General features: G+C 39.2%; 1 protein-coding gene across 2 annotated transcripts in view; it reads left to right on the top strand.

Moving 5' to 3' along the window:
* dhx8 (DEAH (Asp-Glu-Ala-His) box polypeptide 8) overlaps nt 1–24,044 on the top strand; it is a 51,767-nt gene that overhangs the window by 24,394 nt on the left and 3,329 nt on the right. For both annotated transcript variants that reach the window (XM_072561573.1, XM_072561574.1), the window contains 9 exons: nt 349–534; nt 1,105–1,315; nt 2,041–2,222; nt 4,663–4,803; nt 6,077–6,232; nt 8,371–8,508; nt 9,382–9,510; nt 10,103–10,299; nt 16,561–16,740. In XM_072561573.1, coding sequence (XP_072417674.1) covers nt 349–534; nt 1,105–1,315; nt 2,041–2,222; nt 4,663–4,803; nt 6,077–6,232; nt 8,371–8,508; nt 9,382–9,510; nt 10,103–10,299; nt 16,561–16,740 — 1,520 coding nt within the window. The remainder of the gene's footprint in view (nt 1–348; nt 535–1,104; nt 1,316–2,040; nt 2,223–4,662; nt 4,804–6,076; nt 6,233–8,370; nt 8,509–9,381; nt 9,511–10,102; nt 10,300–16,560; nt 16,741–24,044) is intronic.

Below are 24,044 nucleotides of genomic sequence, written 5' to 3' on the forward strand. Positions count from 1 at the left end.
AATGAGTAAGTTCACTTGACAATACAATATTACCTATTGTCATACATTTTCCCAAATAGTTCGCCATCTTCCCAACACAAAGCAATCTATAAAATTGTGACATTGTTGAGTTTGCGAACAGTGTGCTGCATTAACTGCATAGGTCAGGTTGCTGCAAGATTTTTTCCTTACAATCATTTACAACCCAACCTCTTACTGTTTTGTTCTTCAGTTTGTGTGTTTGACTGTGGTGTGTTTTATTAAACTTTGAGTTTAAATTCTATGAAAGAGCTGATGGTGATAGCAGCAGGTTGGACACTAGAATTGTCAAAGAGCCTTCGTTTTCACTCTTTTCATTGCATTTTGTAGGTTGGTTACACCATTCGATTTGAGGATTGCACCAGTCCAGAGACTGTGATAAAGTATATGACTGATGGTATGTTGCTCAGAGAGTGCCTCATAGATCCTGACCTGTCTCCGTATGCAATCATCATGTTGGATGAGGCCCATGAGAGGACTATCCACACTGATGTTCTCTTTGGACTTCTGAAAAAGGTAAGCTCTCTTTGAATTTTTTTCTCTGTTGCAATGACACTAAAATGTTGAACATGACGTATTTTAAAAAAACTCAAATTGAACCGTCTGCATGTTGAATCTATTTGCCAGCATATGGTATTTTACTCTGAATACGGGACACGAAGGATGGTATTTAGAGTATGACATATAGAACAATAACAAGCAGAAGTGACTTATTAACTAATCTAATCAAGCGATTCAGATGACATTTTAAATTCTGAGAATGAAGTTTGATTTTATGATCCTCCTCCCAGCCTTGATTAGATTTCAGCTTTGAATTCAGTCACTTGTCTATTTCTAGTGTAGAAGGATTTAATAGCTCAGCATGTTCTCAATCCATCTGTGTATTACTAAAAAATACACATTGGGTCACTGTAACTTATATTGTAAAATTAAATGTTTTGATGTTTTTTCATCGTTGGCAGAGTTGGCTGCTGTACCTGTATAATGTAATAAATTGTGCTATCTGTTAAATATATTTATTTAGTTTGTGTCATGTAGAAAGATTTTCACCATCCTAACTCATTATGCTTACTTTTTTCTTTATAGACTGTTAAAAAACGTCCTGATATGAAATTGATTGTAACATCAGCCACACTGGATGCAGTTAAATTCTCTCAGTATTTTTATGAGGCACCTATCTTCACAATTCCTGGCCGAACATACCCAGTGGAAGTGCTTTATACGAAAGAACCTGAAACTGACTATCTGGATGCTAGTTTAATTACAGTGATGCAGATTCATTTAACAGAACCACCAGGTATTTCTCATTGCAGTACTCAAATGACTGACTTATCATACTTTAGACTTCTCATTCCCATAAGAGAATTTTATTTCTTCTACAATAAGTGTTTCCGATCTGCCTTGTCATTAATCTTCCGGTACTTTGAATAAAGGCTTCATGGTGCAAATACCTTGATTAAATTTACTTATTTGTAATCTCAAGAACAAAACTACTTGATATTTGCTCAGATTTAATGGTAAAATTAACAGTGATGATATCAGGCACTCAGTTTTTATATAGAGCAGTTTAGACAGCAACGTCTGCAATAAAGCATAGAAATCAGAAATTTGCTGTCTGAGTTGCTCTTCTGGTACAAAAATGTCGCTGTGCCAGTATCTCACTGGGAGATACGCCATTCAGAAACATAGAAGGGTAGGATATTGGTTTACTTGATGTATAAGTACTTATGAAGCACTCCAGATAAACGTAGGACTTCTTTTCAAGCATTAGAGAATTATTAACAGTGTGACTAGTCTTGATTATTATTTCCAAACAATATTCCCAAAACTAAAAGTAATTTCTACATGTGTGAAATTTTGATTCCTCCCTTTTAATGTCTCACTTCTTCATATTTTTAATATTGGAACTTAATTCTTTTATCCTGTGGTTTGTAAACTACTTTTTTCTTCCAAGATTTAGACTTCCAGCACCTATGAAAATTTCAATGCAGTTTTAAAACTTAGAATTCTTTTTGATTTTAGGTGACATTCTGGTTTTCCTAACTGGTCAGGAAGAAATCGATACTGCGTGTGAGATTCTGTACGAACGAATGAAATCCATGGGCCCAGATGTGCCAGAATTGATTATTCTGCCTGTGTATTCTGCTTTACCAAGTGAGATGCAAACCAGAATTTTTGATCCGGCCCCTCCTGGTAGCAGAAAGGTAAAACTGCAGGCTCACTACTTTACTGACAGGAAATCTTGTTTGATTTAATGTCTTTTGGTAGCATTACAAATCTATTTTAAACTAGAACTAAAACAAAGTGATCTGAATTTGTGGTGGTCAATTCCTTCAGTAAAAATGCGCTAATTCATTGGCCACTGTCTTGTCTTTAACACTTTGCATTCTCCTGTAAAGAAATCTTGTCTATGTGAACCTCAGTAGGTCTCTTGCTTCAGTAGGTTTCTTGCTGGATATAACTAGTATTCATTACCCTTTTTTAAAAAAAAAATCCCTTCCTAAATTTATTGATAGCTGTATTTAAATAGACTACTGAGTATTTTTAATAATATAAGGCTCATGTAGCTATTTGTCAATAGAGTTCCTTTGATATTTATTAATGTATTTAAGATTGAGTATATAGTAAACTGGGGTTACAATTTCACAGGTATTAATTGACCTTCGTTATTTTGTTCAAAGGATCTGAGACTAGGAGGGTGTGGTGAGCTGTGGGTTGGATGGGAATTGAAATTCCCTTGCACTTTGGAATTATGATATCTTGTACACTCACTGAGAAATTAAATAGAACCTTGGTTTACCATTTCATTTGTAAAATAATATCTTGAGTGCCGAACTATTTATGTCCCCTCAGTGTTCTAGTCAAACCTTATCTCTCAAGCAGCACAACGTAAACAGAATATTTGATCGATCACCACTTTGTCGGGCATAAAATGACTGCCACAACTGCTTAAATTATTATATGGAGGAGCCGGTGTTGGACTGAGGTGGACAAAGTTAAAAATCACACAACACCAGCTTATAGTCCCTTCATCAGGAGCAGCACTCTAAAAGCTTGTACTTCCAATTAACCTTTTTGGGTATAACCTGGTGTTGTATGATTTTTAACTTTGCTTATATTAAAGCAGTGACATTAAGCATTTTGAACTACTCTAAGGATAGCAAGAGAAATACAAATTAAAGTTTTTCTAAGTCATCGCTTTATTTACTGACTTCCTAACAAGCATACCATTGTTGGTAAATGAGTATAGTACTGACCGTAACTTGTACTGCATAAATTACAAATATAACTGAAAGCAATGCATCATAGGATTAAAAGGTGTTTGTGGAAAGGTTTGTCTGAACTATCACCACATGGGAGACAAGTAAAAGCAAGTGATATCTCCAGTAAGGGTTGGGGAATAGAAAGGAGTGTAAATCAGAGTTCCTAACCATTAACCAGTAACTTTAACATGAAACTTCAGCATGTGGGTATTTTTGAACATCCAAGGTCAGGTACTGCCTGCATGAGGGAACTAAGGATGTTCTGCACTATTGAAGTGTCAGCTTTGATAGGTGTTCAAGTCTCAGTTGTGGTGCTGGGATCCACAGCCTTCTGAGACAAGCGTGTTACCATTGAGCTGAGGTTGTCTTCTGCATCATTTATCCTCTCTTTCCTCACTCCCACCACCCAATTGAGTTTTCTCTAATTATTAATGTATTGTTTGTTAGTTTTGTTTAACCAAAAGCAAGCAAATGTCTTTCCGTTATGTCTGTTGTTTGAATGAGTCTAAACAGTGAGCATTGACAGACTAGATCCTTGCAGCCAGATCTTTCACGATCATCAGACTTTCCAGTAGTGGGTGAATAGTAATCAGACCAATTCCAGCTATTTCTATTTTCTTCACATCCAATCCACGCATTCTTCCTATCATCATTTCAGATGACTAAAGCTAACTCTGCATATATGAAATGGGTTTTCTTGGTCTACATTATTCAGGAGTGCAATTACTCAGCGAACGTTTATTCAGTTGGCTATCAAGCAGAATTACTAGAACTTTGGTCCATTTCTTCATCTCAAGACTTGGTCTCTGTCACGTGCTACTTGCTGGGGCACCTTTTTGCCCCATCCCTTTACTCCACTATATGTGCCTGATATTGTCTACAACTGCTATTCCCTTAATTCCCTCCTCCTTACCACTTCCCTTTCTGCTTTCACCATTTTTCTTAAAATCCTCTTGTCAATAATACCATCAACAGTCACTACCCCCAGCTCCATCTCTGGCTAATTCTCCTCTGCTGCCTACTCAGTGTCTGCGTAGTTTACCTTTTGAGCGTACAGTGCTGTGAGAGGCTTTCCTGCCATTTAGGAGCCTTCAAGAAATGGTGACAATAGGGGATTAGAATGGGACAAAAAGTAGATTATTGTGTGGCTCTATCTATCTGGCTTTTTAAATGCATTTGCTCAAATTTTAAAAATGTTTTCTAACCAGCCAATGTATAGATGTTATGCACGTATGGAGCAGGTGGGACTTGACTGGGACTGAGGCAGACCCCTCAGTCTAGGGATAGGGACACTACCATTGAGCCATAAGGCGGCCCTAATGCATTCATTCAATGTGCTTGACTAAACCTTTTTCAACTGTAACTTTTTTTAAATGTGTAGGTTGTAATTGCTACCAATATTGCTGAAACATCACTGACTATTGATGGCATCTACTATGTTGTGGATCCTGGGTTTGTTAAGCAGAAAGTCTATAACTCAAAGACGGGAATTGACCAGCTCGTGGTGACTCCAATTTCACAGGTAATTTTTAAAATGTTTCAAGGATATAGATAGAGTACCTCAAATCTGGCTGCTTTTTGCATCAGTTTTGAGTACAATTTTAAACATACAATTCACCCGAAAAATTTGGCTTGAACCCTGCATTTTCACAGTATGGCTTCGGACTAGTTACTGGCCTTTGCGGCTTTGTGCGATGCTCTGTCCTCTGTGTCAGGTGTGCTTGAACTGAATGAACCAAAGATATCCAAAATCTAACACGTTGTCTATCCAAAGGACTCTGAACTTTAGGTACTGTGCATGTAATTTATTGTATTCTATAAACCAAACCAGTATCATGCATTGGATTAACTGGCGTAGATTAGATGTCATTTAGCCCTCTCCATGGACTCTGCCATCTGTGTATTGTAACCCCAGATTTAAAAAGCCAGTGTTTATTCCACCAGTCTTATAGCTTTTTTTATCTTTTTCCCAGTCTGTTCCCTTTTGTCCTCTCCTGTTAGTGATTCTTTGTTGTGACGTATTCTTCTTATATCAGTCGCTGTTTGGATTAAATCCCAAATAACAATTATTCTGTGTGAACATTGGTTGAAGTTGTTTGATCGCAGGGATATTTTAATTGAACTCCATTCTATCCTTGCTACACTTCATCTGGCATCACCATGGGACCACATTAGTGGCATTCCAAATCCCAGTTGGATGCTTTCTTAAAAGATACCAGAGGGATGAACTTTAGGCTGAATAACTTTTTCTTTCCATTAAATGTTCTTTTACATTTTGCTTTGTTATTCATGTTTGCATCAATCATAAGGGGAATCAGAAGCATAGAATCCCTACAGTGCAGATCCTCCATAGAGATTACCACCCAGATTCTCCATAACCTCACATTTACCATAAATAACCCGCCTAGCCTGCCTATCCCTGGACACTACAGGGCAATTTACCATGGCCGACCCACCTAACCTGTACATCTTTGGACTGTGGAAGGAAACCGGAGCACCCAGCAGAAACCCAGGCAGACACTGGGAGAATGTGTAAAGTCTACACATAGCCACCAAAAACTGGAACTGTGAGGCAGCAGTGCTAACCACTGTGCCATCATCCCACCCTCTCAATTTTGATTTTAATAATTAATGCTCAAAACTGATAATCGTTCATGACTTGGGAAGGGTAACGGGGAAAGAAGCAAAAATATCTTAAATTGTAATGCTTTCACCTAGTGCTAAGTATTGCCATCTTAATGTTTAATTTTAGGCACTTCCTCTTTTAAAGTTTCAATTCTATCTTTTGCCCATAGGCTCAAGCTAAGCAGCGCGCTGGTCGTGCAGGAAGGACGGGACCTGGGAAATGTTATCGACTCTACACTGAACGTGCCTACAGGGACGAAATGTTGACCACAAATGTTCCTGAAATTCAAAGAACGAATCTCGCTAGTACAGTACTGTCACTCAAGGTAACTTAAATATTGATTGCAGTTACATCTTCACATTGTTAAATACTCTGAATGTAATGAGGTTCAAGTGTGGGGAGATGATACAAAACAGAAAGCTCAGCTCCCTTAAAATAATGAATCCTGAGTGTTACAATTTAAAATCATAGAAGTGTATATCACAGCATTAGCCCTCCTTAACTGTGCTGGCTTTCTGCCACAGTAATCTCACTAACATAGTCATAATCCCACAATCTTTTTTTTGTTAGGAATATTTTTCCACTTAAAGTAAAGATCTCTGTCCCAACTATTGTACCTGTAACCATTCTTACCAGGATTTCATAACTCTGACTAAAATCTTGACAACCCTGCTCACTGACAACATTAAATTGACTACTCATTATTGCTGAGTCTTAACTCTTTTTCCCAAAACGTTTTATAATTTTGAAAACCTCTACAAAGTGTCTTCACAGCTTTACCTACTCCAGTAAATGTTGTCTTAGTGTCCCAGTCCTGATATCTCTCTGTGTTCAGTATCTTTCATGCCTTTTTGCTCATGATATTCTGAAAATGTTGCACTGTGTTCTAACATTAGCATAACCATGCCCTTGCATAAATTGTGCTCTTTTATTTTATGCCACTGATTCTAAAATCCAAAATACTGTTGGTTTCTTTCGTGGTTTTGGGCAGTTTAAAATATTCGTAATCAGTAAAAATGATGTACAGTACTCCAGGGCCATGAAAATGACCAAAATGATCAGTTTAGTTTCACTTGTGCTTTTATTAAAAAAAAACCCCATATAAAACATAATCTCTGAGCAGGCACTGTCGCAAAGGTTATTGAATGCACCAGATATCCACCTCTAAGACCAGTATATGTGCTGCTGTTATATGTGACTCCTCAGATTTGCTCATTTTACGCCTTTTGAAATTAACGATTTTGTTTAGCCGAATTTGAAGTGGGGTTTTTGAGCCATGCGTCATTTTAGAGTATTCTGTCAGGCAAAGGTTTCCCAAAAATTGAAACATCACTTCTGTAAAACCTTGTCTGGCCACACTGGCATTATTAATCTCTCTGTTCACTCAATATTGTCTTGTTGATTTGCCAAAAGTTAGGTGCTGCTAATATTTATCTATTCAAAATTGTAACACTTGCTAAATGAATGAAGTCCATTTAGCATTTAATCTTTGGGGTCTGAATGGTTAATTGCTGAATTCCAGTTTACTATTAACTTGCTGTTTCCTTTTGTGTTGTTAGCCATCCTTTTGTGGCCATTTGAACAATTTGGTCATCTCTCCAAGTTTCCACCCTAAAGCTCAGTTTGTGTGTCTTTCTTTGTTTCTCCTGTTCTGTAAAGTGCTTTTGGGTACTTCCTACATTTAAAGGTGTTATCTGAATGCTGCTGTTGTTCGATAATTGATGTCCACTCTCAATATATGCTACAGAGCACCAGGAGTGTTTATCATTCCAAGATTTTGTGGAGGAAAACTTTTCCCACAAAAGGTCTGTGATGTCAAACATATACATGACAGATCTTGTAGATTTATACATCAGATATGGAGTTTTGTATGTTGAGAGCACAATTTTTGGAATTTAGATGCAAGCATCTGCTTACTCTGCCTGATGTCCTATTCTGCATAATGAATTGACCCAAACATTCTTGATTTTGTAGTGTCCACAACTGAATGCCAGGACTTTTCTTCCTGCATTCTCGGATCCTCTGAATTGTTTTGAAAATCATGGGGTTATTTTATTATTATGGACAGAATGAAGATATAGCCCTCAGTCTACTTCTGCAGGAACTAAGATTGAACCCTGAGCCATTGGCATTAATCTGATTCTTGTACAAACCATCCAGCCAACTGATCTAACTGGCATCTGCATCAGGATTCTGAGTTTTAAAAATCTATCTTGTGATTTAATTTTTGTTTATGGAGTTAGTAGCATGTCACTTTGTATTGTACATACCACAGGTCAACAGTGGTACTGTAATATTGTGTGTGGTGGCATTCATATTACTCTTTACAGTTCAGAAGCAAAGTGTGAAGGAGTCTGCTATTAGGACATGACATGACTAAAAGCAGGCATCATATTTTGGGTTATTTGCTTTAACAAATTGCAGACTAGCATTCAAAATGTATGCACTTTTTCTTTGTCTCAGGCTATGGGGATCAATGACCTGCTTTCATTTGATTTTATGGATGCTCCTCCTATGGAAACCCTAATCACAGCCATGGAACAGTTGTACACGCTGGGAGCACTAGATGATGAAGGTTTGCTGACGAGACTTGGGCGCAGGGTAAGACAAACCTCGCAGATCTTTGGTTCACTAAATACTAAAATAATGTTTCACCTTCAAGTTTGACAATGTGATTGCACATTTATAACTACTGATATATTAAATGAGTTGGGAGTCAGGCAAGATTGTTTTACTTCATAGTATGGTTGTTTTGTCATAGAAACTTTACCAATTTACCAGATTAAGTGAATATTAATAGCTGAAGTTTATTCACTTCAATATCAGTACTCTTAAGTACTAAGCAGGAAGTAAATGGAGTCAGCCTCTTCACTTCTCATTTAGGTCCATTTATTACTCTATGCATAGGTCAGTCATGCAGCTATTAACCTTGCCATACTTGCTGATGTCGTTGTGATCATAAAACTGTCTTCCATAGAACAGGATGAGATGTGTCTGCATAATTTTGCAATGGCCAAATTGGCTGGCTGGACAAGGTGATTAGGCTTATTAAATTTTCTGTTGATTTAAGTTTTTCTATTGATTTTATTTTGATTGATTGACAGAGCTGAGTTCTGAGCTCATCCTGATCGGATACTTAAGTCTTTCAGGAAAAGGATCTATAACCCGCTGTATTTTGTCTATAACTCACTTTGTCACACGGGGTCTGAAATCTGGTTTTGGTCCGATGGACATGGATATGTACTATATCAGTCATTGCCGAGCTTGATCCAGTCTACCCCTAACTCAAAGTTGCTCGATTTGAATTGTATGTTAAGTTAATTAAATTGGTACTGTGTAAAGAATGATAATTGAGTGCTTTTCTTAAACAAAAATAAGTGACTGGAGACTGTACTATATCAGCAAGTGATGCTGAAATTTGAATTCTGATTCTCTTTGATATTAAACTGTTACATTTTTACACATCTTTCTTAGATGGCAGAGTTTCCTCTGGAACCCATGCTTTGTAAAATGCTGATCATGTCTGTACATCTTGGATGCAGTGAAGAGATGTTAACAATTGTGTCCATGCTATCTGTACAGAATGTTTTCTACCGACCAAAGGTGAGCACATTTAACTGGATTGATTATGGAAAGTGCTGAATTTATGACCTCCTGTGAATGACTAATGTGTCAATATTGTGAATGGATTTAGATCATGAACCTATTTCTATCAGTAACTTTTCTTTAAACTGTGTCATTTTCCAGTGGAAAAGTTTTAGAAATAAGTGACTTTATTGTAAGATACCTGGGTTTCTACAATGTGCTTGAGGAACCAAACATTCTTTTTTTTTCAAAAATACAGGTCTTAAAGTAAATGGAAGAATTCTTGTTGATCCAGCAAAGCATGGACCTATACATTGAAAATGTGAAAGTTAAAATTACATGTTGGCAATGCATAAAGCTTCTGTCAGCATCTGTTTGGAGGAAGGACAGGCTAGCCATTGTAGAAACCTAATCAGAACAGTACTAATTGGAGATCTGAATTATTAATTTACCTTTTCTCTTTACAGAGTTAACCGACCTGCGCATTTTAGTATTCTCAATATTTTTGCCAGATTTCCACCATTTTTATCTTTCTGTTTAAAAGCGCAGTTGACTATTCAGTCTGCTTTCACTCATCAACTGTTCATATTTGCTATTAAATCAAAACTAGGATAAGCAAGCTCTTGCAGATCAGAAGAAAGCAAAGTTCCACCAAGCAGAAGGGGATCATCTCACCTTGCTTGCTGTCTACAATTCATGGAAAAACAATAAATTTTCCAACCCTTGGTGCTATGAAAACTTCATCCAAGCGCGTTCCCTTCGCAGAGCACAGGATATCCGTAAACAGATGCTGGGTATCATGGACAGGTAGGGGGAAATTCCTTGTCACTCTTGGGAGTACATTTCTTAGCAAATGAAGTTAGATTCAATATTAAATATTTTCTTTATCAATTATTGGTCTCAACAAACAAACCTATAATGAATGCACTTGTATGTACAACAAAATCTTCTCACTATGTGAGCAGATTAAATAGAATGTAGTTTTAATTGATAGCACCACCAGACATTTTTCACTTCTTTCCTTCTCTCCAGTCTCCATTGGATGTGCAGTATTTCTGACTAGGAGGATGAATAGAAAAATAATACCCCAGATGTCAGGCATTCAGCTTTGTGTAGTGTTATCAGCGTTGAAAAATGCACAACAGCAACCTGAGACACATTTGTTTCAGGCTGTGCTTACCTTGAGTGGGTGGAATTGAGTGGCCTCAATGCAGGAGTGCAACGTTTTTACTATTTATTAGTGCTGAGGCATTCTGTGAACCAGTGTTCCCACCACTGCTAAGCATGTAGTGTGAGCATAATATTCATAGAGTTAGTAGTGTTTCATTAGAAAAATAAGTCTAACCTGTTGGTGAAGGAGGCGGAAGAAAGTAATAAATACACAAATGAAGATGTTTGTTTATGCCCATTTCTTTATTTAGTGCACCAGTGATTAGATTTGTTGGCCATCATTCCGTGTACACATCTTTCTTAAGTTTTTTGCCAAGTATATTTGTTACCCTACCAGAAACTGTCGTGATATTGAAGTTACTCTGTTCCATACTTAGAAGAACATACACAGTTGATTATAACCTTGCCCTCGTTGTACAGTGAATATACATTAGTAAATTCCAAATAAATTCTTGTCTGTATTTGCAGCAATTACGAACATCCTACCACACATCAGTAACTTTATCAAGGAATAAGCTTCAGCAAAATTTTGGTGAAAATGGTGTCAGATGTAGAACATAGAACATAGAACAATACAGCACAGAACAGGCCCTTCGGCCCACGATGTTGTGCCGAACTTTTATCCTAGATTAAGCACCCATCCATGTACCTATCCAAATGCCGCTTAAAGGTCGCCAATGATTCTGACTCTACCACTCCCACGGGCAGTGCATTCCATGCCCCCACCATTCTCTGGGTAAAGAACCCACCCCTGACATCTCCCCTATACCTTCCATCCTTCACCTTAAATTTATGTCCCCTTGTAACACTCTGTTGTACCCAGGGGAAAAGTTTCTGACTGTCTACTCTATCTATTCCTCTGATCATCTTATAAACCTCTATCAAGTCACCCCTCATCCTTCGCCGTTCCAACGAGAAAAGGCCGAGAACTCTCAACCTATCCTCGTACGACCTATTCTCCATTCCAGGCAACATCCTGGTAAATCTTCTCTGCACCCTCTCCAAAGCTTCCACATCTTTCCTAAAGTGAGGCGACCAGAACTGCACACAGTACTCCAAATGTGGCCTAACCAAAGTCCTGTACAGCTGCAACATCACTTCACGACTCTTGAATTCAATCCCTCTGCTAATGAACGATAATACACCATAGGCCTTCTTACAAACTCTATCCACCTGAGTGGCAACTTTCAAAGATATGTACATAGACCCCAAGATCCCTCTGTTCCTCCACCTGACTAAGAACCCTACCATTAACCCTGTATTCTGCATTCTTATTTGCTCTTCCAAAATGGACAACCTCACACTTGGCAGGGTTGAACTCCATCTGCCACTCCTCAGCCCAGCTCTGCATCATATCTAAGTCCCTTTGCAAACGACAAATGCCCTCCTCACTGTCCACAACTCCACCTATCTTCGTATCATCTGCGAATTTACAACCCACGCTTTGACTCCCTCATCCAAGTCATTAATAAAAATTACAAACAGCAGAGGACCCAGAACTGATCCCTGCGGAACTCCACTTGTAACTGGGCTCCAGGCTGAATTTCAAATTTCAAATTTCATAGAATCCTACAGGTCTGTCGTATAGAGACAATTTTATCCATTGCTTGAGTATTCTTTCCATTTCCTCTATAATCTTTATTTCCAAATGATTACATTTTCTTAAACTTGGTCAAATGCTGGAGAGTAATATTTTGAATGTAAATTAATGTGATAGGCATTTCTGAGAAATACCTTGTGGTTGATGATGTCAGTACAGTGTCTTAGATTGTGACCTTGTGGTGCTGTGTTTTCTATATGTGTTGTTTTTAGTTTGGGGAAACTGAAATGGACACCTTGTTAAAATTCTGGTACACTATTTGGTTGCAATTGTGCCATTTTTGATCTAAGCTATGTGCACATGCATTTCTTTATACATTGTACTCAACAAGAGTTTAAATACATCAGCAGCTTGGATATTTTGGCCATTCTATCTCTGTCATTGATTGGGAAGGACCTTCTGTCAGGAGAGCAGGACAGCATTCCATTTCCTGATGTGCTCCTAACCTATAAAGAAAGAACTTATGTTTATTATACAGCAGCGCTTTTCATAACCTCTGGCCTCTCCCTCCTTAGCTTGTATCAGGTACATTATGATATTGTATATTCAGCTCCTACCTACAAGGTAGATTCCTGCAGGGGATGAGGGAATCTGTTCACCAAAAGTGTTAGAGACCTGCAAATGTTTTTTGCACCCAACTTTGATCTCACCCACGTAAAGGAAATATGTTGGATTGTATAGTTTCATTATTTGCATTTAGAATCAGAGTCCTACAGCATGGAAACAGGCCCTTTGGCCCAAACTGGCACATGCTGGCCAAAGTGTCTATCCATGCTAACCCCATTTTGCTGCCGTTGGCCCATGTCCTTCTAATCCTTTCCTATCCATTTATTTGTCCAAATGCCTTTTAAATGTTGTTAATGTGCCCGCCTCAACCACTTTCACTGGTAGCTCATTCTGTATGCGTACCACCCTCTGTATAAAAAAATTTGCCCCTCAGAAAAAGACTGAGCGCATTCATCTTATCCATGCTGCTCATGATCTTTTACACCTCCTATAAAGTGCCCCCTCAGTCTCCTACCCTCTAAGGAAAAAAGTCCTAGTTTGTCCAACCTCCCTATAACTCAGACCATTGAGTCCAGGCAACATCCTTGTAAATTTCTTCTGCACTCTTTCCAGTTAATAACAACCATCTTATAACAAAGTGACCACAACTGAACACAATGCTCCAAGTGCGGCCTCATCAACATCCTCTATAACTGCAACATAAGTTCCCAACTCTCAATGCCCTGACAGATGAAGGCCAGTGTGTCAAAAGCCTCCTTCACTGCCCTGTCTACCTGTGACTCCACTTTCAGAGAACTGTGAACCTGAACCCCAAGATCCCGCTGTTCCACTACACTCCTTAAGGCCCTACCATTCACCAGAAAACTCCTACCTTGATTTGACTTTCCAAAATGCAAGACCTCACCGTTATCTATATTAAACTCCATCTGCGATTTCTTGGCCCACTTCCCCAGCTGATCAAGGTCCAGCTGCAATTTCTGATAACCTTCCTCACTGTCCACAATGCTGCCTATTTTAGTGTCGTCAACAAACTTGCTAATATGCCTTGCACATTCCCATCCTAATCATTGATATACATACAAACAGTAATGGGCCCAGCACTGGCCCCTGAGAAACTCCACTAGTCACAGACCTCCAGTCCAACAAACATCCTTCCACTAATACCCTCTGCTTCCTATCAACAAGCCAATTTTATGTTCAATTTGCTAACTCACCCTGGAATCCATATGATCTAGCCTTCCAATGCAGCTGACCATATGGAACTTTATCAAAGGCCTTACTGAAATTCATATGGACTACGTCAACTGCCCTGCCCTCATCAGCCTTCCTGGTCACTTCATCAAAGAACTCTAACAAATTTGTTAGGTATGATCTCCCAGTCACAAAGCCACGCTGATTGCTCCTAATCAAACACTGTCGTTCCAAATGCATGTATATCTTATCCCTCAGAATCTTCTTAAGTAACTTACCCACCACAGATTTTAGGCTTACTGGTCTGTAGTTCCCAGGCTTTCCTTTGCGGCCCTTCTTGAATAATGGCACAACATTCGCTACCCTGCAGTCTTCCGGGACCTTACCCATAGCTAACAATGATGCAATTATATCAGCCAGAGCCCCCGAAATTTCTTCTTGAGCCACTTGCAGTGTTCTTGTATATATCTGGTCATGACCAGGAGATTTATCCACCTTCATGCATTCAAATACATCCAACTCACCTCTACTGTGATATGGACTGCCCCCAAGATATCACCAGTAACTTCCCCAAGTTCCCAGGTCACCTTGTCTTTCTCCACAGTAAACAGTGGAGAAATATTCATTGAGAATTTTGCCCATTTCCTGTGGTTCTACTCATTCATTTCCACTTTGGTCCTTGCGAGGCTCTATTCTCTCTCTTGTTATTCTTTTTCCTTTAATATACCCAACGTACCTCTTTGGATTCGCCCTAACTTTCTCAGCCAAGGCTATTTTGTGCCCCTTTTTCATCCTTCTGATTTCCATCATAGAATCCTTAGTGTGGAAACAGACCATTTGGCCCAACAAGTCCATGCCAACCCTCCAAAAAGTATCCCACCCAGACCATTCCCCTACCCTATTACTGTACATTTCCCCTGACTAATACACCTAACCTACATATCCGTGAACACTATGGGCAATCTAGCATGGCCAATTCACCTAACCTGCTCATCTTTAGATTGTGGGAGGAAACTGGAGCACCTGGAGGAAACCCTCACAACCACGGGGCGAATGTGCAAACACCATACAGTTGCCAGATGCTGGAATCGAACCTGGCTCCCTGGCGCTGTGAGGCAGCAGTGGTAGCCACTGTGCTGCCCCCTTCTTCAGTAAACTCCAGTATTCCCTTTATACTTCCAGGGATTCCCTTGATCCCAGCTGCCTTTCGCTGAGCCACGTCTCCTCTATTTTCTGGTTAAAGCCTCAATAAATGTTGTCATCCCGGGTTCTGTATTCCTGACAACCTTACCCTTCAGCCTCGCAATCTTTGCAAGCTTCTGTCTAATTCCATCAAAATTCTCCTTGCCCCAATTTAGAACTTGAACCAGTTTTATCCCTCTCTATAACTACTTTAACATTAATAGAACAATGGTCACTGGTCCCAAAGTCCTGTCCGTGCCTTAGGAGAAAGTGAGGACTGCAGAGTCAAAAAGCGTGGTGCTGGAAAAGCACAGCAGGTCAGGCAGCATCTGAGGGGCAGGAGAGTTGATGTTTCAGACATAAGCCCTTCATCATGTGACAGGTCGTTGTGGAGGATGGAGTGGATAGGTGGGAAGGAAGATCAAGAAGGTGGTGCCAATTTGGAGGATTAGATCTGGGATCAGGTGGAGGTAGACTAGGTTTGGAAACTAGTAAAGTCGATGCAGATACCGTGTGGTTGAAGGGTCCTATGGCAGAAGGTGAGGCGTTCTTCCTCCAGTTGTTGGTGGCTTGGATTTGGCGAGGGAGGAGACCTACAGCTTGCATGTCCTTGGGGTGTGTGAGGGGGAGTTGAAGTGGTCGGCTACAGGGCAGTGGGGTTGTTTGGTATGCATGTGTCCCAGAGATATTCCTGAACACTCTGAGTTGGCGTCCTGTCTGACCTATCACAATTGACTACTTCAATTCACCCAAGGACATACAAGTCCTGGGCTGCCACCACCACTAAATCAAAGCCACCCGACAATGGAGGAAAGACGCTTCAGCTTCTGCCTTGGGACCCTTCAACCACACGGCATCAATGTTGACTTCACTACTTTCCAAATCTCCCCTCCTCCCACCTCCACCCTCTCTTTGCTGAGTCAAAAGCTTCCAGGTCCAAAGTTTAAGCACAAAAATCTCTCAGTCTGACGTTCCACCGCAGTATTGAGGGAGTGCTACACTGTTGAGTTCTGTTGTCTTGGTGACATATTAGGTTGTCTGTCTGCTTGCCTAGCTGAATGTAAAAGGTCACATGGCACTATTTTGAAGAGCAGAAGGAGCTCCTGGTGTCTGGGCCCATATTTATTGTCCAATCATCATCTCAGAAAAAACAGATTATCTGGTTATTAATTGCTCTTTGTGGGTGTTTACCATGTACAAATTGGCGTCTGTTTCCCCTATATGATAATAGTGACAACCCTTGAAAAGTAGTTCAGTGATTGTCAAGTGTTTTGGGACAGTGGTACTTGTGAAAGATGCTATATAAATGTAAGTCTTTTTTAAAAAATGGCAGGTAGATTTTTAAAATTTGGATCGTTTTAAGTAAATACGTGCCTTTGAATTCATGCCTTCACATAATTTTTATTGTTTTCTTACAGACATAAGCTGGATGTTGTTTCATGTGGAAAAGCCACAGTGCGAGTTCAGAAAGCAATCTGCAGTGGCTTCTTCCGCAATGCAGCGAAGAAGGACCCACAAGAAGGATACCGTACACTGATTGACCAGCAGGTGGTATACATTCACCCCTCCAGTGCTCTCTTCAACAGACAGCCTGAATGGTATGTAATTTTAATGAGGTAATCAGGGTGCCAAAACTAACCACCATTCGCAATGTCTCTGCAGACTGGTGGATCTAGCTGACTTTGTACTGCTGAGATCTGTTTACCTGCAAACAATGACAAAATACTGCTGATTAAGTTTCCGATAAATATCAAGGTTCTTCAAATTGTAAACAAAGCCCAACTTGTCTGACTACTGAAACTTGTTTTGCATGAAGGAAGAGCAACCACTCAAGATTTGGCCATGTTCTTGACCATTCACATATATTCTAGTGTATCTGCATACTGATCTGTTAACCAATGTATGGTCTATCTGTTTTAAATTATGCCATGTTCTCTGTGTCAATAGCTACTCGTATTCGAGCTCTCTTCTGGTTGTAGGTTTGCTCGCTGAGCTGGAAGTTTTGTTTTCAGGTGCTTCTTCACCATGCTAGGTAACATCATCAATGAGCCTTCGAAGAAGCATTGGTGTTCTGTCCCGCTTTTTGTTTGTGTGTCTTGGTCTGTTAAGGTGGATGATATGATTTCAGGTTCTTTTTCTCAGAGGTTGGTAAGTGTGATCTAAATTGATGTGCGTATCGATGGAGTTTCAATATTAAATGCCAGGAATTCCCATGCGTGTCTCTGTTTAGCCTGTCCCTGAATCTATGTGTTATGCCAGCAAAACAGATGTCACTTACATTCCTTGCAGGATATTTTGTAACGAACCCTACATCAGTCAGACAGGCAGGAAACTAGTCACCAGGATGCATGAACACTAAGTAGCCACCAAAAGCCATTCGTATCCTTACATACCAAAAGACTATCATTAGTATCTATCATTAGTATCCTTACATACAGACAAAGAATGACACCACTTTGACTGGCACAATACATCCATCCTAGGACAAGCTAAACAAAGGCACGCGCTAGAATTCCTAGAGGCCTGGCATTCAATATCGGAACTCCATCAATAAGCACATCGATTTGGACCTCATTTAACAATCTCTGAGAAAAAGAACCGGAAATGATATCACCCACCTTAACAGACCAAGACACAAACAGAAAGTGGGACAGAACACCAGTGCTTCACCAGAGGCTCACTGATGTTAACTGGCATGGTGACGAAATGTCTGAAAACAAACCTTCCAACTCAGCACGCAAACTTACAACCTGAGCCTCAAATTGAGGTACAAAGTTTCTCAAAAATTGCAGAGCTCTCTTCTGTTTTGGAAGTGAATTCTTCTAATTTGTGCCTTTTTCTTTAAATATCTTCAATTAATTTCTCTCATTTCTACTTTGATTTTGAGATAATACAAATTGCTGACAATTTTAAATATTTACCCTGTCAGTCCATAATTTTAGGTCTCCAGACTCTCCCTAATCTTCTCAGTTTCATTTCAGAGTTATTCATTCATTGTGTTTCCTGTTGCATGTCTATTAAACGCATTTGACAGCAGTGTTGTCCTTCCAATGATGCATGATCCAAGCCGTACTCTATATTCCAAGTATAAAATAACAAGGTCATTGACAAATTCAAAACTGGTTGCGTATTTTTATATACTTTTATCCCAATAAACACCACTTAATTTTCTTCCTCATCTGTCACATCATCTCACTCCTTTCTATTATTTGTTCTTCTGCATTCTTCTTCACTGTTTGCTGGATGTTTTTTTTCTTGGTATCCTTTTGGTATCCTTTTGCTATGTGTTTGTCTGAATCATGCACTTTATTAGATTCACTTTGCCTCTTTAATGCTGAAATGAAATATTTAAACATTACTGCCATTCCTTCAATGTCTCTCATAAGATGGTTTCCCTGTCTTCATGTGCTCCCACCCCAACCTTGCCAATCTTTGTATTCCTTGTGTACTTGTATAATCTTATAGCTTTTTTCCACCTTATGCTTATCTACTGTCAAATTCACTTTCATCTGCCTAGATCTCTCTTTTCTTTCTGGCTATTTTCACTTCTTCTATTATTTTCTGCTGGTTTTACAACTTGAATCATCTTAAATGTTATTTGTCACAATTTCTCTTCACTCACAAATATCCTGGGTATTTTTTCATCCAGGGTAGAAAGTATTTCATTACTTACCTCTGGTTAAATATTTCCCTCTATATGATCTGCCATATTTTTAAAACAAACCATTAATTCAGGCTAGGTCTTTTCCCAAATCATTCACTTATCCTTTGTGTTGAGTGACAAGCTGAACCTTTCTATTTAGTTAATGGCACCAGTGAGATGCCATTATCTGCTATCATGTTATTGCTGAAATATTCTGCAAATATTCCAGAAAGCACATTTCCGAAGTGGGACATTGAGGTAATTTCTCTTACAGTGTATCCTTTTTCACAGCTTAAATTCTGATTTTTTTTTTGTCTGTAGTGATTTTTTTTCCAAAGTGTGACAGTAAAATTTTACTCCAGTGTTTGTAGTACATGTAAACAGTTTCAAGTATATACATGATGCTTGCGTATTTGTGGTATTTATAAGTATGACCATGTTTTCTTGATGGCTTACTGAATGAAAGCATTATGTGTGATACTACACCATATAGACCAGTAAGATCTTGGAGTTGAGTACTAGCTGGTTATGATGGATATGACACAACTGGGTTCTATACCTAATGGCTTCAAGGAAAAGAGTACTGACCATTGACCCAGCCTGTGCTTTCACTACCTCCCGTCCCCAGCTCTCCCCAACAAAAAATGCTTGATTTTCAAATGTCAATGAACAACATCTGGTTTGGCTGTTTGTCATTCATTTTAAATAATTTGCAAACATTCACTGCAAGCTCTCTCACGAAATGTTTAAGGCAAGACATTGGGATGTTTTAATAAAAGAGGCACTGTACTTCAGTTTGATTTATATGTTTTGTAGAAGATACAACATTTGGAGTAACTAAAGAAGGCTGTAGAGCTAACAACATGTTGATGTTAGTGGATGGTGACATGAGCCACTTAATGCTTCCGTTAACATCGTTGTGCTGAGAGTTGGCTGTATATATCACCAGTAATTTATAAGCTTGTTTCTTTTAATAGTTGGGAAAATGAGGCATATCCAGGATATTAAAAATAAGTAATAAATCTGCTCAATTCTGAGTTTTGTATCAACAACCAGTGCTTTATTGCAAAATTGGTTGAGACTGACCAATCTGTATATTATTGAACTGCAGAAAGTCAGTGTTAACTTATTAACCAGGACTAATTTTAAAACTTGATCCCAAATGTGAAAGGTTATGCTTTAATCCTTGTATACTATGCTCCTCCTCATTTTGGTTCAGAATGAACATTTGCCTTGAATGGATGTGAGAGAAGATCAGCACTGAGACAACTGATGCAAAAGTGTAATCAAATATCGGCTTTGACTCCGGAATGACTCTCCTTCAGAGGATAGCTCTTCGGTTCTGAAGAAGTCGTACTAAACTCAGTGTTAATTCTGCTTCTCTGTCCATAGATTCGGCCAGACCTGCTGAGCTTCTCCAGTATTCCCTGTGTTTGTTTTAGATTTTCTGCATCCAAAATATTATACTTTGAAAATAAGGAGATATTGATGTTTCTGTAGGAGTCAGTGCAACACCATCAGCAAAGTTGATGAAACGAGTATATCTTATTATTTGAAAGTCTTTGTAAGCAGTAGTTTTCAATTTTACGATTAGTCTTTTATGAGATTTAAAAAAGAATAAAGTGCTAAGAACTGACAAGCAGGAATCCCTCTGTTTCAGTGGGTGAAAGTGATAGAAACTCCATAATGAATTACTTCAGTATATGAATTGTCTTCTGATTGGCTTGTGGATGCTGTCAGCCCATATTACACAGTGAATTGTGGTACATTAAGCCCTTTGGGCTAAGTGAGTCACTTCCCCCGTTTATTTAATTGATCTTCTACATTTGGCAGCCTGAATTGACATTCTGTCTGCATGGCATGAATAGCCTTTTGCAGATGTCAGTTTGCAAGTCTTTGTTTCATTTGAAGAAATGAGTAAATTTCTTCTTGTGCTATAAACCCATCCATTTCTTTTTTTTTTATACCCTACAATTTCTGGAAGCTACCTAAAGTGTTGTACTTTATTTTTTTCCGTGTGTGTGTATGTATATATATATATATATATATACACTGTATTTATGCACGCATTGTTTTATATATGAAGTCTACTTAGTTACTCATTTTCTAAAAGTTTTTTTTGCTCCCTCTTCCCGTGTTTTATTTGAGCATCACAAAGCTTCTTTGGGAATTTCATACTTTTTATCTTGTTTCTCTCCTTTGGGGTTATGCCTCGCTAATTCCGGGCTTTGTTTCAAGTGGGCGGCTCCAGACTTTACACTAGTTTGTTCTTGTCAGGCTCACTGCTGCTGGGCGTATTCTGGTGCCTGGACTGGAGTTGGGAAACGACAGCGATCATTTAATCTGTTGAGGTGGATTTTTTTCTGGTGTTTCCTCCTGCAGAGCTGCATTCAAACTAATATAACACACCGCTCGCAGTTTTCCTATTTGGCCAAATCTTCAAATTATATTGCTTGTAATTTTTTTAAAAATGTGTGGTAAATGAAATAGAGTTGTTGTCAGCATGTAAGTCACCCTTTTAAGTCTTGAAAAATCTCTTCAAAAATTGGGGAGCAGCATTTATAATCTGTATAATAGTGAATCACCATTTGGATGTGGGTAGTCGCCATCTTGGGTGAATGAGCCTGTCTTAATCTCCAGTACATGGTCATAACAGGGCCCAACCTACCGCTTGATTCCCAGGCACCCCATTCTAAATATTGGTTAGTAAAGAATCTGTGAAATGAAAGATTTCTTTCCCCCCATATTATTGATACCAAGGCTGCACACTCCATCAAGTACAATCAAGGAGCCCAAGCAAAACTGGAGTCAGTGAGAATGGAGGGAGTGGCAGGGGGGAGGGAGTATGAGTCTCAATTGTTCGATTTCAAAGCTCATGGAAAGGAGGATGATTGTGGTTGTTGGAGGTCATTCTTCTCAGTTGCAGGACATTTCTTCAGGATTTCTTTTGGGTAGGGTCTGAGACTCCATCGTTTTCAGCTGTTTCATCAATGACCTTGCATCCATCATGAGATGAGACGTTCACTGTACAAAGTTTCAGGATTTGTCAGCTACTGAAGCAATCCATGTTCATGCACAACAAAATCCAGTTTCTGGCTGATAAATGGCAAATGAAATAGCGCTTTTGCTATGCCCATGACAAACTTGAAAATGAGAGAGTTTAGTCATCTCCCATTTATATTCAATGGTGTTATCATAGCTGAATCCTTTGCTGTACAGTACTCTGTACCTGTCCGAATGTTTTTTTAATGACAAATTTGTGCTTGCCTCCACCATTATCTCTGGCAGCCTGTTCCAGACACCCAATGCCCTCTGTGTGAAAAAGTTGCCCCTCTGGACCTTTCTGTGTCTCTTCCCTCTTGCCTTAAGCCTATTCCCTCTAGTTTTATACTCCCCTACCATGGCAAAAAGCTGAGTGTGACAGCTGTTGACAAGATGAGTTCTCTCTTTAGTGTTACGACATGGGGTAGACCCAAGACACAGAGAGGCTCACCTCGCACCGTAATCTGTTACATTTTGAGAGGCAAAGAACTATCCCAGAGGTCACTATTTAAATAAAAATTAAAAATTCTATTTTTTAAGTCCAACAGAGAATACTAAAAAAAGCCAATAACTATTTACAACTCCTTTCTCTCAAACCTATCTTTTACCTTCCACTCTACAATACTGGTCTGATAAATTCCCTTTTAAATTTATAGCAAAATCAATTTCAAACCCAGGTATAGTCTTCGGATGTTGAGCTTTCTCTGTAGTTTTCCCCTAGATTGACTTTGGTATTCTGCTGCACAAATTTCTTATAGACAGGTATCTTTCAGAGAGCTGTTCTGCTAGCAGTCTGTTGGTGATTTGGCAGTTCTCCCCTAACTGTTGAAAATGTCTGGTTTTATTCTGCAAAACATCAGATCATTTTTGGTTTGATATCATCAAGATACTAAATTCAAATTCAATTGGATTTTGGTATCTTGGTATGTAATGTAAACTGTTTGGCCAAATTTGAATTTGTTGTGTACCATGGCAACTCAGCCTCACTATTGGTTTCACAGTCAAATGTTGCATTTTAACCTTGTTGAAGACACGGTGCTTTCAGTCAGTCCTTGCTAGCTTCCTCTCTCTCTTAAATGTACAGTATATCTACACCTTCATAACATTAGTTTCAGCAGTGTCCTGGATCAGGCATTGTCCGATAATAGACCTCAGTGCACTGGCAAACCATTTCAAGGAGTGTGTTATGCAGGGAGTGATTCATATCACATCCTCACCCCATTAACGATGTTCAGTTAAAGTCATAGAGATATACGGCTCTGAGAAAGACCCTGTGATGAAATAGTCTGCTCATAAGCCATTCAGGTCAAAGCAGCCCACTTGGCACCCTGTCCATCGCCTTCAATATTCATTCCATTCACATTTTGTGTTGTGTTAGGTGCCACCTTTGGCTGAATTGGTACCACTCTTGTCTCTTGAGTCAGAAAGTTGTGGTTCAAGCCCCATGTCAAATTTGAGCACCAAAAACCAAAAGCTTGTATTCCTTTGGAGTATAGAGAGAGGACTCCACTGTTGGGAGTGCCAACCTCTGGATGAGCTGTTAAATGGAAGCCCTTTCCTAGTTGGTGTTGCTTCGAGAAAGAGCTTGAATTAAATTGAATTGAATTTATTGTCACGTGTATCGAGGCACAGTGAAAAGCTTTGTCTTGCGAGCCAAACAGGCAGATCACAGAGTTAAGTAGCAAAGATAGTAAATAATAAGTAATCAGCAGCAAAAACAAAAACACAGGTACAGGCGAATGCTAAGAGTTTGTGAGTCCATTCAGTATTCTAACAACAGTAGGATAGAAACTGTTTCGAACCCGGCTGGTGCGTGTGTTTAGGCTTCTGTACCTGAGGACTGGAGGGAGGCAAATGTAATTCCTCTCTTCAAGAAAGAAAATAGGGAAATCCCCGGCAATTACAGCCCAGTCAATCTCACGTCTGTCGTCTGCAAGGTTTTAGAAAGGATAGGATTTATGACCATCTGGAAGAGCATGGCTTGATTAAAGGCAGTCAGAACACTTTGTGAGGGGCAGGTCATGCCTCACAAATCTTGAGTTCTTTGAGGATGTTACTAGACAAGTTGATGAGGATCGAGCGGTGGATGTTGTGTATATGGACTTCAGGTAAGGCATTTGATCAGGTTCCCCATGGAGGCTCGTTCAGAAGGTCAGGGGGAATGGGATACAGGGGAATTTAGCTGTCTGGATACAGAATTGGCTGGTCGACAGAAAA

Source organism: Chiloscyllium punctatum, chromosome 42 (genome assembly GCF_047496795.1).
Source record: "Chiloscyllium punctatum isolate Juve2018m chromosome 42, sChiPun1.3, whole genome shotgun sequence".
Classification (NCBI taxonomy): domain Eukaryota; kingdom Metazoa; phylum Chordata; class Chondrichthyes; order Orectolobiformes; family Hemiscylliidae; genus Chiloscyllium; species Chiloscyllium punctatum.